We start from the raw sequence: 16392 nt of genomic DNA, 5'->3' as shown, positions 1-16392 counted from the left end.
CAAGCCCCGCTTCTCTAAAACATATTCCATATACTCTCCTGAACGGTCTGGAATATCCTTCTCTGCAGCTACCCCATCACCCTCTCAATGCAGTGGGAAAGTCGGTGGGTAATTGGGTCCAGATTGGAGATGTTTAAATATTCATGAGGCTGGCAGGGGACTGGAAGGGGGTGACTGTCTAGAATGGGGGTGGGGCCGGGGGAAGTGATTAGTCATTGAAAGCTAGTGAACAATTCTGAGAAAGAGATCGAGAGACAGGGAGGAAAAAGAGGGATAGGCAGCGAGTGGGTGGAGAGAAGAGAAAAGAGGAAGAGAGGGAAGAGGAGAGAGAGAGAGCATGTGCGGTGAGCAATAGCTGTGGACCTTACAGTTGCTGCTAACTGCCCTGGTGTGTGTGAGGGGGAGAGAGAGAGAGAGAGAGAGAGAGAGAGAGAGAGAGAGAGAGAGGGAGAGGGAGGGAGAGGGAGGGAGAGAGAGTGCGCTAGCGCGAGAGAGCGAGTGAGCAAGCGAGCAGAAAAGAGGTGGAGAGGGGGGGAATAAGAAAGAGAGGAGGAAAGGAGAGAAGGCAGGAAGAAGGCGAGGGACGATACGACCATGCTGTGCTGTATGAGAAGAACCAAACAGGTAGACCTAAAGATTTTTACTTCTTGCTGTTGTGAAATTACCAGAGTGCAATATTTCCCTGTAAAGGTAGAAAAAATATTTGAACCGCTTCTGCTCTGGCCATGGTGCTTGCGTTTCCTTAGCATATGGTAACTGATGCTTGCATCCCAGCTTTTATTCTATTCTTTCACAGTCTGCTTTTGGAATGCTGCTACTAATTAGGATGAGGTTAGAAAAAATACGCCTGTTTGGCTAGGAAAAAAAAAAAGATTTTTTTGGCTATTAGTAAATGTTCAGCGTTTTAGGTCTCTGGTTTTGCGGATGTGGATATGGAAATGGGTGTGGAGGAGAAGATGTGAGCTCTACCTACAAGATGGGGAGGCAATCCTTTATATTATTTGCAAAAAGCAAGGTTGAAAGAATAATATTCAGTTATGAGTATTGCTTGTTCTATCGTACAATTTTTTCACATGTGCTGCGGAAGAAGCCTTATTTCCTACATGCATGAGCTTCACATGGGTGCAGGTATTAATGGAAACACATGTGAAGGTTTAATTAATTTATTTATTTTTCAATGAATGAATGAAACTGTAATTTGGGAGTTGTTTTTTTTTTTTTTTTTAAGAGAATCTAGAGATAACTGGGGCTGGGGGTGGGGGGGAGAAACTGGCCGAGTAGAAGGGGAAAATCCCCTTCCCAAGACCAGCAGCCGATTGTGCACCAGCTGGTCCGAGGAGAGGGTGGACCACGCCCCTAGGAGATTCGAGCTCCGATGGGATGGGAAAGACGAGCCGAGTATTACCTGTTGGAAATCAGGTCTCTTCTGCCCTTCCTTTGCATCCTACCTGGAATTGTAGTGACCAAAGACGGACTAACATTCCGGATAATAAGCATGGTGACTCATTTTCATCAGGAAGAAGGACACAAACAAGATAAGCAAGAATCAGAGTCCCCTCCCCCTCCCCCACTGCTCAGGTTTTTCTTCCATTTCAAATTGCTCACTTGTTTCTTGAAAGACGTTTTAGAAACTTGATTGGGGTGAGGGGTGGGGAAGAATGACTAGTACGGTATTCCGCAGCAACCGACAGTGCCGCGGCATTCTGCAAAGGGAGCTTTCAAACATTGACCGGAACACGTTTGAGTGATATTGGCGAAGGTTAAGGAGAAAAATGGGTGTGAGATTTGGGTGAGTGTGTGCTTGTACGTGTGTATGCGTCTCCCTGCGAGGCGAGGCGGTCTTGGTCAAAAAAGACCTTTGCAGGTTGATTGCTTTCGGGGTGGGGTGCAAGAGATAGGATATGGGCATTATTCCTGTGCAGGTATTGCATAGGGGGCAATTTGTAATACACTCGCTGAATTCGAAGGGGGTGGAGGGAGAAGTGGAGAAGGAACAGGCTGCCAGCTTTGCACATTTAGCCAGAGCCCTGGAAGCGGGGCTGGGGGTGGAGGGCAGGGGGCGGGGTAGTGAGGATGAAGAAGGAAGAGGAAGGGGAAGGGAGACAGAAGCAGAATCTCAGAGCAGTGAGTGGAGAGGGTGGAGAGGGTGGAGAGGCAGGGCAAAAACAAATAGACAGATAGATGATCGATAGATAGGGAGATAGATAGATGATAGATAGATAAAGTATCAGGTACCTGGGGTTTTGTGAGTGGTTTGTGTAAGGGTGTTTGGGGAAGAGCATGAGAGTCTTACATGTGGTACTTCCCTAAACTGCTATATGATTCCGGAGATTGATGCTTCCGCTGGCTCATTTTTCAAACCAGGACATTTCCTCTCCTTGCCTTCCTTCATTCTAATGCATAAATGCAGTAGATACAGGTGGCTGGGTTAAGCACACTGTCAAGGAAATGTTCTGAGGTTGCCCACCTGGTGAGCTGCAGAAATAAAATTTAGGAAGGTGGAGCCCTAAGGAAGACAATGCTGTTCATTAAAAAAGCTTTAATTTGGGGGAAGAAAAAAATATGCTGGTTTACAACTTTTTGCCACCCTATGTATACATATACATGTATACACATGCCCCCTCTGACAAAGGAAACCAAGCATGATTTTTCGAAAGGGAATTGAGGCTAAAGAAATTCCCTTCCCCAAAAGGGGACAGCTGCCTTCACTTGGGTCTTCTTACTGACAGCCCCAAGTATTCACTAGGATATGTGCAAAGTGATGAAGCCGAAATTGTGTGTTTAGGGAGTTGTAGAAATTCACATGTAAATGTGTACAGTATCCACATACTTTACGTACAACAGTCATGTGTGTACTCTGTGTGGTTTCCATATGCCGGCATGTGTTTTTGCATAATTCATATTCAAGACAGAAAATTGAAAGGTATAGAAATAATCCTATTTTGCCATAAATTTTATACATGTGTACTTCTGTGTGAAATGGTCATGTCCCCTACTGACCACTGCTGTGTATCATTCACATAAGTCAGTATTTAGGATGCCATTAAGTCAGACTAAAGGAAATGGTGTATTCAGGGCGTGGGCTCACACTACACTGACTGGCATTTCTATAGCCTGAGTACTTAGATCTCACACAGGTTTTGTGCTTGTGGGTGAAATGATCCTATATCATTCATGGCAGAATCCGACTGTGTTTATCTTTTTTCTGCCATCTATTCATAACCCTAGCCCTTAATAGGGAATAAAACCAGGGCAAAAACCTGCAAAGGTCTAAACTCTGCCACACCCATGAAACCCAGCAGAAACGTGGGAGGGGGCTGGAGGGATTGCACTTCCTTCCTCTTCCACTTGAGCTGCATAAAGAAGCCGTCCTGGATTTCCAAGTTGTAATACATTGCGAATGGCTGAGAAGAAAGCATAAATGATCTTTATTAGCCACTAATTACCACTATAGATTATTATAGCAGAAAGAAGAGAATGAGAGTGGGGTGGAGAGGAGAAGATGGTAAAGGAGTGGTCAAAGGAGGAATAAGATAAAAGAATCCCTGACATTTTATTGGCTTCTCATTTTTCAAATGTCTTGAGGCTAACTTTAAATAGCTTAATTACCATGCATTTTACAGATGATGAAAAACTTGCAAGATCTGTGTCCACAAAGCAAGAAAACTGCGAGGTGTTTCTTTTGTTTAAAAATAAAGACTTTAATTTGTAATCGAAGTAAAAAGACACCAGCGCAAGCAAGAAGCCCTTCTAGCCCTCAAGCCTTCAACCCCCATCAACATCTGCATTTTTCCACATACAACAAATAATTCTTATCTTAGCGGGATCTGTGGTTCAGAATTCCAACCTGGCTGCGCTTTTCCCTTGCAGTGTTGGAAAGGTGTGGAAGGATGCTGCCTTGCTGCTTGGTGCAGATTCCTCCTAGTGATAAACTGGATTCCTCCTGAATCTCACCGAGCCACACCCAGTGTCACCCAGGGACTAAGTGAATTAATTAAATGGAAGCATCGTACTTACTCTAATTGAAACTGTTCTTTTTTTCTTTTTTAAATGGTGATTTCTATCACACATTTCCAAATTTAAACAGAAGAAGAAATCATTTAAAGGGCATTTTTTTTCTGCCAAATTATCTAGACTCGCAGAGAATCTTAGAGAATTAATGGTGAATCTAGAAATGCATTAGTATCTGGTGACTCTATAATGCCTTCTAACCCATGCCAAGGTGCATACACAATGATCCCTGCTCTCTCATGCTGACAGCCTGTAACTCTGCTCCCTTCCTTTCCCACCCATGCTGAGGCAATTGGGATAAGAAAATATAGGGTTAACTTTCTCTCTTGCTGAGCTGGCAAAACTACAGAAAACCATTCATGCTTTATGCTAAAGGGCAGCACTCCTGTTCACTGAGAGGAAGAGTAGCTTAGGGTCTCCTTCGCCTCCATCATAGTGAAACTGGGACTGATGAATCTACATGCTTCAGTTTTACCTGGCTCCACAAGGAAAGGGGGGGGAGTGTCTTTGAGGCAATGGTAGGTGTATATATTAACCAAATGTCTCCCTTGCTCATATTGATAAAGTAAGACAAGTCTGAAATCTTCCTCTAATATTAAAGGGGCATTTCAAAGGATGCACATACTCAGGTCATCAAAAGAGAAGATACAGCATTTACCTAATCACTTCCCTATTAGCTGTCATAGAGGCATTTAGGCAACCAATCATGTCTGTTGTCAATCAAAGAAGTGACTGTGGGCAGGAATTCTCCCTTCTGAGTTTCTGAAGTGTGGTCTGGTTGCCCCTGGTTAATCTTCAGAACATTCTCTGTGGTACTGGGAAGAGCACTGTACTGAGAGTCCTTAGTTTATACCACTGACTGATTCTGTGATCCTTGACTGAATCACATAATCTAGGGCTTCAATTTCCCTATAGTATGGAGACTTAAAAAAAAAAAAAAAAGAAAACGAACAAACAAAAAACCCAGCATGCTTACCTTAAAGGTTTTTGTAGGGACCAAACAAAACTGATATGAAAACAAAGGTCAATACAAATGTAAGAAAATTTTCTCTCTGAGGTTTGCAACATGAGTCTTGGCTTAGAAACTGCCAGTCCTTCAGGAATGTCAAGTGCCTACTATGCTTCCTTTTCCTGTTAGAGAGTAGTTCCTTCTGCTCGTCGTTGATTCCTCCTCTTCATCACTCCCCATTCACTATACCATTTACTTTAATAAGGCTTCTGTTCCCAGAATTCCGTTGAAACATATTCTGAAAAAGACACCATATCCAGTGACTCTTTAGTTCACATCTCATCTGACATGTCTTTGGTATTTTGTATTGTTGCCCATTCCTCTTCCTGAAACTGTCTCCTCCTTTGGCCCCATCATAGTTCCCTCTCTCTTCTCCCTCTCAGATAGGTCCTTCTCCATTCTTCTTTGCTGGCTTCTTTCACTCTCTCCCTCCCCAAATATCAATTATCTCCTGGTTATTTATCTTGATGCCTTTCTCTTCTTATTCAACACTCTAATTCTAGGTGATCTCATCCACCTCCAGAGTTTGTAACCACCTGTGTGATTTCCAAATCTGTGGACTGGATCTCTCACCCGAGTTCTGATCCCTAGATTTCAGAGACACCTATGTTCCTTAGGAACAAAGTCAAACGCAGTGTCTCCCATTTTGTACCACTTAGTCTTCCTCCAAATTCCCACCCTTATTGCTGTAACTCCATCTATCCAGCTTCCAAACTCTAGGAAAATGGGAGTGATCCTAAAAGTATTCTTTTCTTTCAGTCCCCAAATCTAGTTAAGACATTCTTTGATTCCAGTTAAAAAGATTTTGAATTCATCCTCTGCTTTTTCATCTCCACCACAAATAAGCTGATTCTGACGTTCATTACCTCCCATCTGGACAAAGACAATAGCTTCTTACATGGACTCCCTGCCTCCATCTTCCTCTCCTTCCGCTCTTGCAAATAGCATTGCTCTTATCTTTACCTAACACAAGTCTGATCAGATTATTTCCCTCCTGACAATCTTCTAATGGTTCCCTGTTAACAGTAAGCTAAATACAAACTCCTCAGCATGGATTGCATGATCTAGTCTTCCTTTTTTTTTTCTTTTCTTTAATTTGGCTGTGCTGGGAGGCATGCGGGATCTTAGTTCCCTGACCAGGGATTGAACCCGTGCCCCTGGAAGTGGAAGTATGGAGTCCTAACCACTGGACTGCCAGAGATTTCCGGCATGATCTAGTCTTGACTATCTTTCCAGTGCCATCTTCAAGCACCTCTTCTCTCAACGACACTACATCAGTATTTCAGGCCTGCCTTGATGTCTTTGCTTTATGCCTAGAAAATTTCATTTCCCTCTCAGAATAGAAAATTGCCACTCCCCCCATAAGAGTTAGCTCTTTTAAGCCATTCTTGTCCTGCCTGATGTTAAGTTTTCTTCTACCTTCTTTGTGACCACACTGTAGTTTGTACAATCACTATTATATCACTTGTTACACTATACAACATTTGTTTTTTCACATACTGGTGTCCATACTGTGAGCTGCTTAAGGGAAAGGGTGAAATCTTGATTATTTTTCTATCGCCAGTGCCTACCACAATGCTTAGCACATAAAGTAACGGATTTTAACTGTGGATATTCTGTTTGCTAAATGAATACAGAACTAGGTTTACAGTCTTTCCATAAGTTGTGGCATGTCTAAATGGATGGACCACTACTAGATTTTTTTTTAATCTATTGGCATCAAATTTTGAAGTGGAGCTAATCATCATTGATTCTTGTTATTGACGTATAGACATGAAAACCATCAGTTTTTTTTTTTTAATTGAGGTATAGTTGTTTCACAATGTTGTGTTAATTTCTACTGTACAGCGAAGTGGAGTTCCCTGTGCTATACAGCAGGAAAACGATCCGTTTTTAATGAAAGCAGACACAAAATACAAAATGAGCCCAAGTATACTGTGTTGCTCCAAACTATTATAACTGGTACTATCTGAAAACCTCCCTTTGATGTCCACCAACCAGTGTACCAGCCGCACCCTCTGAGGGTAGGAGAGTCCCAGGTTAGACACACAGTTATCATCATCTTGTATCTTCTCGTGCCCTTCCTTTTGGGCCCCAAGTGCTTACACCTATTGCTTTGTTGCACAGCTATTCCAAATAGTCCCTGACGCAATCCCTCACTACTCTTAGTTATTTCATTGATCACACAAACTTTAAAAAATGCCTGTAGTGTTGGCCTGTGCTCAGGGGCCCACGTCCAAGGATTAATTTCAGTTTCATTTGGGTATCTTTTCTGCCCACCGAACTAGCCACACGATAATATTCCACAAAGTGAAATCTTGCATGAAGGTAAAGGGAGGTTGAATGGTAAGTAGTCCCTCAAATGTCTGTTAAATGAATGAGAATCAGGTCAGGTTTATCTTTCTTAGGTTTGAATTGGCTGAAGGAATTTGGATTCTGAGCTAGGCCTCTTGTGGCCAATATGGGGCACACTGTGGCTACAGCTTTACCTGAAAATACTCGTTGCCAGACCCTAAGTGGTGGATTTTCTCTGACTAAATTGGCATGGCCTTGAGAACAGTAAGACAAAATGATCTATTGGTGGAGTTGAATAGTGTTTCGCAGTCTCCACACCCTTATTTTATATCTTGCTCATGGCTCTCAATCTCTTTCGATCTCTTTCTTTGAGTTGTCCTATTTTTTTTTCTCCTCCCCTCTGGTCCAAGTGGAGTTTGTCTAATTAAGTAATGCCAGCTCATTCTAGTGTTTAGTGGGCGAGACCGTAACAGGAGACTTTTAAGAAAAAGTGTGTCCCTTCCAACTTTCCAAATAGGTATTTTAGGCAAAACAGGTACATTAAGGTATGTCTGACACATAGTAGCCTCTCAACAAAAAATATTTATTGAGGGAATAAATGTAGGAAGGGAGGGATCATCATGATGGGCCATTAGGGGATATGTTTTGGTACAGAAGATCATAGCTATGTACCTGTTGAGAGATGGCTCTGTGTAAATACACACTCAGCTCTGTTGGTCCTCTCAAGGTGGTGGTGGTCAAAGTTACAATTCCAGCTCCTGTCTGCTTAGAACAGAGTGATACCCTTGCAGTGAGTTCAGGTTGTAGAATGGGAGTGTGACCCTCCAGATTCCCTATCCTTAATTATTTACAGATCTTATTTTCTTAGATGTTGTTTGTTTAATGTCCTGTTTCATGTCTTTGTAGTGGAATAAACCCTACCCTGGGTTCTAGACCCGGCTCTGCCAATTGCTTGTCGTGTGACCTTGGGTAAGTAACATCATCTTTCTGAGCCTCAGTTTATTCATCTATATAAGTGGGCACATAAAAAGAATATACTCCAGATCCAAACCTGCCTTTTCTACTAGGCTGGTGTGAGGCTCACATAAAGTGGTAAAAATAAAAGTGCTTTGCAAACGATGTGTTTTTCAAGTGTAAAGTATTATTAACTGAGGAATTCCACGTATTGAAACCTAAAGTACTCACAGTTCTATGCCAAGAAGTACCCTTGCTCTCTGTATAGAATATACATCCATTTCCCATTCCTACCCCTCCTCTCCTATTCTCTACAGAGTAAATATTAACCTAAACGTGCTAATGGATGGGAGCATAGCATATCTTTATCATTTCCTTCGAAAACTTCAGTGACAGAACTTAAATAAGCAGATATTCGAATTGTCATGCGACCCCAACGATCAGTTCAAAGGCAGAAATATGCACTATTTTTCTTTTTATCTTTTTCTGTTTTAGTCTGTTCTGCACATTTAAATTTCTCTTCCCACTTGCTAAACTGGCTGCTTCTCCCCTATCCCCATCCTCCCCCCCCCCTCACCTCACTTCCAAACTGGGTTCTCAGCACTAAGATTACCAGGCATGCTGTGCTCACATCAATCACATGAGAACCCAGTCAGGCAGAATAGTAGAGAGGGAATGTGGGGCTGATTGGGAGATTGAAAATGGGGATGGAGCCTGGTTGGGGAAAGCACTGTTCAAAGATGATCATCTGAGCACAATTTTCATACAACCTCAGGGTTTCTCATTGCATCAGGAATTAACCTTGATCAGAAGTGGTATACAGTCCTGAGCCTTTTCCAACTCAACTCTAATACCATAAATAATCTAAACTTTCAGGATCTCTACAAAGGGCATTTCAGTTCTCCTGCCTCCCTGGTTAATTGGGATGTTATCTATTTAATAATACAAAATTTATCCAATTCTCATACAAGCAATAAATTCTTGCAACCCAAAGGATCTGATTTCTTAGTGTATGGATAATATTTGAAAATATTTTTAAGCATAACAATGGGATCAAGTTTGTCTAAGAGATTTGCTTTTCCTAGAAGCCAGAAGTTTAACATAGAAAAATTAATATCATGGATATTTTGAAAACTACTTTTATAAAGGGGGCTTATATAGAGTTTGATAGAAAGATACATTAACTAGAAATTTGCAAATATGCAGGTGTCCAGAGGGAAGCAATTATTTTTTGGATTATATTTACAGTTGGTTAATGATCACCTTTAATCTTTCACTCTAGCCACTTCTCTCTGTCTCGCTCTGCCTCTGTCTGTGTGTGTGTGTGTGTCTGTCTGTCTCTGTCTCTCTACACACACACACACACACACACACACACACACCCATGTACTTGTATTATTTATGTCTCCTTTTGTTGGGTACAAGTAACAGACACCACTTTTAATGGTCTAGAAAAGAGATCTATTGAAAGGAAACTAGATAGCACATGAAATTAAGAAGCTGAACAGCCAAGCTTATGGGAACCAGGGTAGATCTGGGAACTTCAACATAAGGAATTCATAGACTTTCCTTCTGGAGCCCTGCATTTAAAAGACTCAGTTACTAACAACCCCAGCTTCTCTGGCTCTCAATTAGGAATTCTAGCTAAGAAACAGAAATGTATCTATGTACATACACATACACAGAGAGAGAGAAAAAGAGAAAGGGAATATGAGAGAAAGAATGAGACTGAATGAACCTGACTGGTCCTTCTCAGTTCAGCTAGTTACCAACAGAACAATCATCTCTAACTGGATGAAGGGCCAGATCACGTGATTTAGACAATTTCTGGAAACTCACACCTGTGAATCTAGGGGGAGAGTAAACTGGCTGAGAAAGAGTCTCCTGTATGTCCATAATAGGGAAGCTTACCGGATGAGGAGGGATTTACCTCAAATGCAGCAGATCACTATTTTCCCTTTGGCTGTTTTCATTTAGCCTGTATTATATATGCTTATTATTGGTAGGGTTATCACCACCGATGACTCGGAAAGGAAGCAGTAACCACACGGATAACTGATCTCATGAGGTTTTATACCTAAAAAAGAAAAGTTAGGGCAAATCTCCACAGCTAGAGTTGACAAGCATTGTTTTCACTTTTTTCCAGAAGCTGGACTCTGGCAGGTTCCACCTGACTAAGAGGGTTATCAGCTATCATATGCTCTTGCTAATTTGGCATGGTATAACTTTGATCTAACTTCTCCTTTTTGGTTTGTGGGATTGTTTCTGCAAAAGGATTGGGCAATAACGGGTATAAAACATCTCCCTTGAATTTATATCAGAGAAATGCTACTCCTTGATATTAGTCATCTCATTTTGAATGCCCTTAAATTAATTCCAGCAGTAATCATCATATTTATCTATTTTTAGCAAATTGGCACTTTCTAAAACATTGAGCTGTTGTCTCCATATGCACCAGTTTGCTCTAAATGTAGAATTTTGGTAATTAGCTTTACATCCATTATTTGTAATCTCAGTTCCAATAACTATTCAAAATGTTATTTTTAAATGAAAATTTGAAAGACCCTAATGTCTTCCCATTAATGACTATATAAAAGAGCTAGATGAAGTAAAGAAAAAATAAATGAAATGATCTCCAAAGGTTAAGCAAACTCAGGAATTGGCTGCTTTCCTAAATGGCTTCAGAACCTCTTAGTCAGCACAACCAGCCTAGGAACTAGCCTAGACTAGGAGCTGTTAAAATGCAAATCCTCTTCCCACTCCTACTTGCTTTTTGGTTCAGAAACCAATTTACCAATTTGGAGTATAAACTGAGAAGTCAAAGCTCTTCTTAATAGCCAAACTAGATCCTCAACAGCTAGTCTAAAAGATGCATTGCACAGTTCTACTCAAACCCCAGTAGAGGCAGCAATTGTCTCTGATATTTATACACACACAAAGCAAGGCAGGATTTCTTTAAAGAGAAATTATTGGTTTCTAAATACCTAACTTGCAATTAGATTTCTAGATCCATATTGTATTGAGGGCAGCCCCACTTTGGCTATCCAGACTCTTGTGGGGTTCTAATGGGGGAAGGGACATAAGCATTGAGTATATTTAGGGTGGGCATTGCCTTTCAAAGCCCTTTTCTTTAAATCTTTATTTGAGAGATGTAAAGGAATAATGAGACTTTATAAGTCATCCACCTTAAACATCCCCCATTTCATCTTCAGCTAGGCATTTGGAGAATTTTTCTTCCAAAGTTTTACTGGATTAATATTTCTAAAAATTTCTGAGATTTTCAAAAGGAAAGAGAAAATATTATCTCACTTAAAAAATATTGGCTCTTTCTTTAGGTGAATCTGATTTGGGGGTTTGATTTATTCCGTTTTGGTAATTTATTTAGTTTTTTCTGAAGAGTAAGCACCATTTGCAATCTTCCCTTAACCACTGCATTCCAAGGACTTTTTTACTCCAGTGAAAGAGAAGGTGATTCTGTTTTCTTTATGGCCTTGGAAAGCTACTCTGGAGAAATCAGGTTTGTATTTAGTATTCATTTGAATAAATCTTTCATGCTAATCTAAATTCAGTGCTCTTCATGTCTTTGATTGCCTTTGACTGAGAATACGGAGTGATAGCTTTAGATAAGTCAGCCAGATTTGTGTTCCATACTTATGGACAGTTAACTGGAGAGCTGTATAGAAAACATCAACAAGATCTAGTTTCTTGCATACTTTCTTTCATCTTGAACTTCATACCTTACCCCTTTGGAGTGAAACCAGTATAGAAGAAGAAATGAAGAGGACTATTCTTGAAAAGGGAGGAGGAGTTATAAAATAGAATTACTGTTTGGAATTGGGCCATTGCCCTCCAGTGAAAACTGTCATGGAAACATAAGACCACAGATGGCTCAGACTTCACTTCTGAACATCATCTGGAAGATACAGTAAGCCCAAGAATAAGAGTATTTAGGAAAGAATCCAAGAAGTGTGGGCACTAGTCTACTTAAGTATACTTAAGCATACTTAGGACCCAATTCAGTTTTTATCCTCACTTAAGTGAAAAGAAACGTGATTCTTGGTAAAAAAAAAAAAAAAAAAGACTATGTATCTTTCAGTAATTATGGGTTTTCCTGTAGCCTCTATAATTCTATGTTCTCATTCTAGTGTCACTGGAAACTGATTGGCTCATGTATAAGCTGAAGTTTATTTTATTAAGTATGTCTTATCAAAATTGCTATTTTTACTGAACTTAGGTATATTGTAAAAATCCATCCATAAAGGACCAAACTATGAGAACCACAGGAAAACCAATAGAAAAATTAACTTTCCCATAATCCGAGATTTGCAGATATTAAAAACATTATTATTTTTTCTTTTATTTTTTTGTTACCACCTCAGAAAGTGTCATGTTAAGCTAATTATCTTCTCCCTAGATTAGACCTCTGACTCCCCTACTCTTGACAATATCTTTTTGGAGACACCAGACATTCCTAGTTATGCAGCTCATAATATGGAAATACTCTATCTTCCCTCATGAAAGCCATACTGTCAGTTACCAAATTCTATTTGCAATGTCTTTTATGTCTTTTTCCTTCTTCTGCCAGCCTTTCTTAACCAGCATTCTACAAGAGAACCAAGCCCTAACACCTTAAGGCCCTAAAGCCCATAATTGTAGGTAATGAATTAATCTCTTTCCTGTACATCTAGAGCAGTACTAGTTACACACCATACTTTGCAGAATGGAGGAAGCACTCAAATCATTTTTTTAAGGGTTCTGTGGTTCACATGAGAAACCCCAGGTAAGAAAGGCTGGATAGTCACCAAAATTCCCTGCTTTCTTGGCATCATCTTTGCACACTGCCTGCTGGTTAATCTTACTTTTCAATCCCCTTTTTCTCAAAATTTCAATGGTTTTTCTTTGTTTAGAGCATCAATTCTAATTTATTTATTTATAGTTGTTTTTCAGAATCTGGTACCAATCTATTTATTTATAATTGTTTTTCAGATTGTTTTTCAGAATCTGGTACCAATCTCCTATTCTTGCCTTACCTCCTACTGGCTCTGCCATTGACTAGACTTGTGAATTTAAACAAATTTAATCTCTCTGGGCTATCATTTCCCTCTATATAAAATAAAAGTATTGAACTAAATTGTCTCTAAGGCTTTCCAACTTATAGAATAGCATGTTCTATAGCAAAGCTCCTCGTCCACTGTGGCACTTTGTCTTAGCCACACTTAGCATGAATTTAAGTATTAGTGTCCCTATACTTTTGTTTATTGTCATTTCCACTACTTGGAAAGTCCCCTTAGTGCCGAATTCAATTTCACCCACACTCTGAGGCCTGAATCATGAGTTATCTCATTTGTGAAGGCTTTCCGGATGGCCAGTGACTTCTTCCCCTCTTAGATCTTCAGTGTCACATGCTACCGGTCCTGTTTATTCAGCCTTCACTAAACAGAGCCCTACTTGATTATCCATTGGTATTTGTATGTACCTGATCTTCCTGAACTAGTTTGCAAAGTCTTTGAAGGTAAGGTATCGAGTTCAGAGCCTGGCTCAAGAAACACATTTGATTGTCTCTGAGGGAGTTTACAAGACAAATAGATGGATCTGTAAACTCTCAGAAAGACAAGTGGAGCTATCTTGCATGACCTCTCTGGGACATTTGAAACCATGAAACATGCCTTCTCTTTACTTTCTTGGCTCCATAACACCTATTTCTGCTGTTTTTTCTCTTCTCTATCCTTGGCTTCACATTCTTTTTTTTTCTCCCTTGGCTCCTCTTTCTCTCTCCGCCCCTGAAAAGTTGTTGTTATGCAGGCTTTTGTCCTTATTCTTGCAAGTTCTTAGTCAACAGAAGTTCCAAGACTAATCTAATCTGTGCCCACAACTCCTACATGACGAATGGGTCTCAAATTCTCCAGGCTCTCTAGCCAAGTCTACTTCCCAGGCTCTAGAGCTTTGTATCTAACTGTCCACTAGAAATCTTGTCCTGATGACCCACAGGAGCCCAATCTCCACATGTCCTAAAAGTAAGTCTTCAACTCTTTTTCCCAAATCTCTTCCCCATTCGCATCCAGTCATCTAAATGGAAATGGAACCCTGATTAATTCCCCCAGTCTTCCTTTTATTGTTAGATGCTACTACTTTTTCTAGTTTCTATAAGTAGAAAACAAACAAAATAGCCATTCGTTCTTCCTTTGCCATCACCCTCTACCTCAAAAATACGTCATCTCTGTCCCTTTTTCTTCATCTCCACTATCATCTCTAACCCAGTTGTCTCTCATGGAGACTGACACAACAGCCTTCCCATCTAATCTCCTGTCTTTCACCCTCAACCTTTTATAATCATTCTCCCCTCAGTAGAAAGAATGGTCTTTTAAAAAGTTTCTATCAGATCATGTGTTTCCACTATTTAAAAACCTTTGATAGCTTCCTATTCCACATAGAACCAAAACCAAACTCATTACTGCTAAGGCCTATAAAAGTCTACATAATCCAGGACTTGTCCCCTCCTCTGAATTTTTCTTATAACCAAACACTTCTTGCTCACCAAGTCTATTGGCCTCCTTTTAGTCTTTAAAACACACCAAGCACATTCCCTCTTCAAAGCCTTTGTGTGTGTTACTCTCTCTACCCAGAATTCTCTTTCTCTTACTCTTTACTTGAGACACCTTCTGTGACAAATCCATCTGAGTGGTGCCCAGGTTACTTTCTAACACATCACCCCACTTCTTTTGTTTTCTTTAAGAATTGTTCTCAATCTGATTTTTTAAAAATTTACTTGCTAATTTTCTGGTCCCTGCCTATCTCTTCAAACTTCAAAATCTACCCCTCTTCACATCCCACACTCCACTGTAATTGTACAATTTCATGGAACAACCCATGTTACTTCATCCTTTCCCCCTTTCTAAACACTATTCCTTTTGCCTGGAATACCTTCCTTTCCCTTCTTTTCTACGTAACACCTTTCTAATGTATTTCCACAATGTGGCTAGAGTTGTTTTTTTCTTTGTGGAGACTCCCTGATCCTCCAAGCAGATATGTTGATCTTTCCTTTGTGCCATCATTGTGTCTAGTACATGCCTATGCTACAACATTCCACAGACTTAATTATAAATATTAATTTACACGTCTGTCTCTTTTGCTATTCTAAAATCTCCCTTCGTGTAGGAAGCATGTTTCGTTTATTGTCTTATGTATATAGCCTTAGTTCAATGCTTTGCACATAATAGGCTCCCATTAAATAGAAGTTGAGTTAATGGAGCCCACACATATGACCAAATATCAGTGTCTAATGAGTTGTATGTGATGGCAAAATTTGGTTAAATCTAAGGCAAACATTGCCCACTTCCCACCAATTAATCATGGAACCTGCCCACTCTGGCACACTTTATAATTAGGCACCTGATAGATATCTCACACAGAGCTAAGACTGCACAGACTTGGATTTCACCCAAATGGTGCCAGCTGGTTGCTTCAGCAAATAACAGTCCCCATTTTGTAGAGAGATACCTCAACATGGAAAGATAGCCATACTTGACAGTATAAACTTCTTATGATTTGGGCTAAGGATGAAGAACAGTTTAAAGTTATATATTTTTAACCCATTAATATGCCTTCCAAGCTAGGGGCTAAACCTTCAACCTTTTCATAATATCTAAAACTGCTGACTTCTGAAACCCCTCCCAGAGGAATCCTGGTGAAGTTTCACACCCTTCCTCTTTGTTAATGATATGACTTGTAGTTGCATGTACATATTCTCTTACTCCTTTTACTCTCTTTAATTTCAAATTAGAAAAAAAATATATGCACTATGATGCTTAATTGTTGTTTTTTCTGGTGACTGTCTATGTGCTATGGAAGCATCCACCTGTCTGATGTTGTTTATGCCCAAACTGATAAACAAAAGGAAAAATTTTCCTACAGGGGAAGGAAGAAACAAATGGCTGGGTAATCATTGACTTAACAATATCTAGCATATGTCTCTTACAAAAATATTCGTTCTGGGGAGTGGAGCTGAGGAGGAATGGATTCCCCCTTGGAATTCTGGAGAGGGAGAAATAATCTTCAGTGTAGTCTGTTTCCTTTTTAAGAATATATATGAGAATCAAGAAAACAGAAGAATGTTGCATGGTCAT

At 40.1% G+C, this 16392-nt stretch overlaps 1 protein-coding gene across 1 annotated transcript in view; it reads left to right on the top strand.

Annotated features, from left to right (window-relative positions):
- Positions 1-466: 466 nt before the first annotated feature.
- The window catches only part of GAP43 (growth associated protein 43), a 93250-nt gene continuing 77324 nt past the window's right edge, over positions 467-16392 (top strand). Inside the window, exon 1 of the mRNA XM_067738830.1 lies at positions 467-624. Within this exon, the coding sequence (XP_067594931.1) occupies positions 595-624 (30 nt within the window). The 5' untranslated portion in view covers positions 467-594. The remainder of the gene's footprint in view (positions 625-16392) is intronic.

This window comes from Pseudorca crassidens, chromosome 5, assembly GCF_039906515.1.
Source record: "Pseudorca crassidens isolate mPseCra1 chromosome 5, mPseCra1.hap1, whole genome shotgun sequence".
Classification (NCBI taxonomy): domain Eukaryota; kingdom Metazoa; phylum Chordata; class Mammalia; order Artiodactyla; family Delphinidae; genus Pseudorca; species Pseudorca crassidens.
Note: the sequence above shows the minus strand (reverse complement) of the source record. Positions and strands in the feature narration are given on the sequence as shown.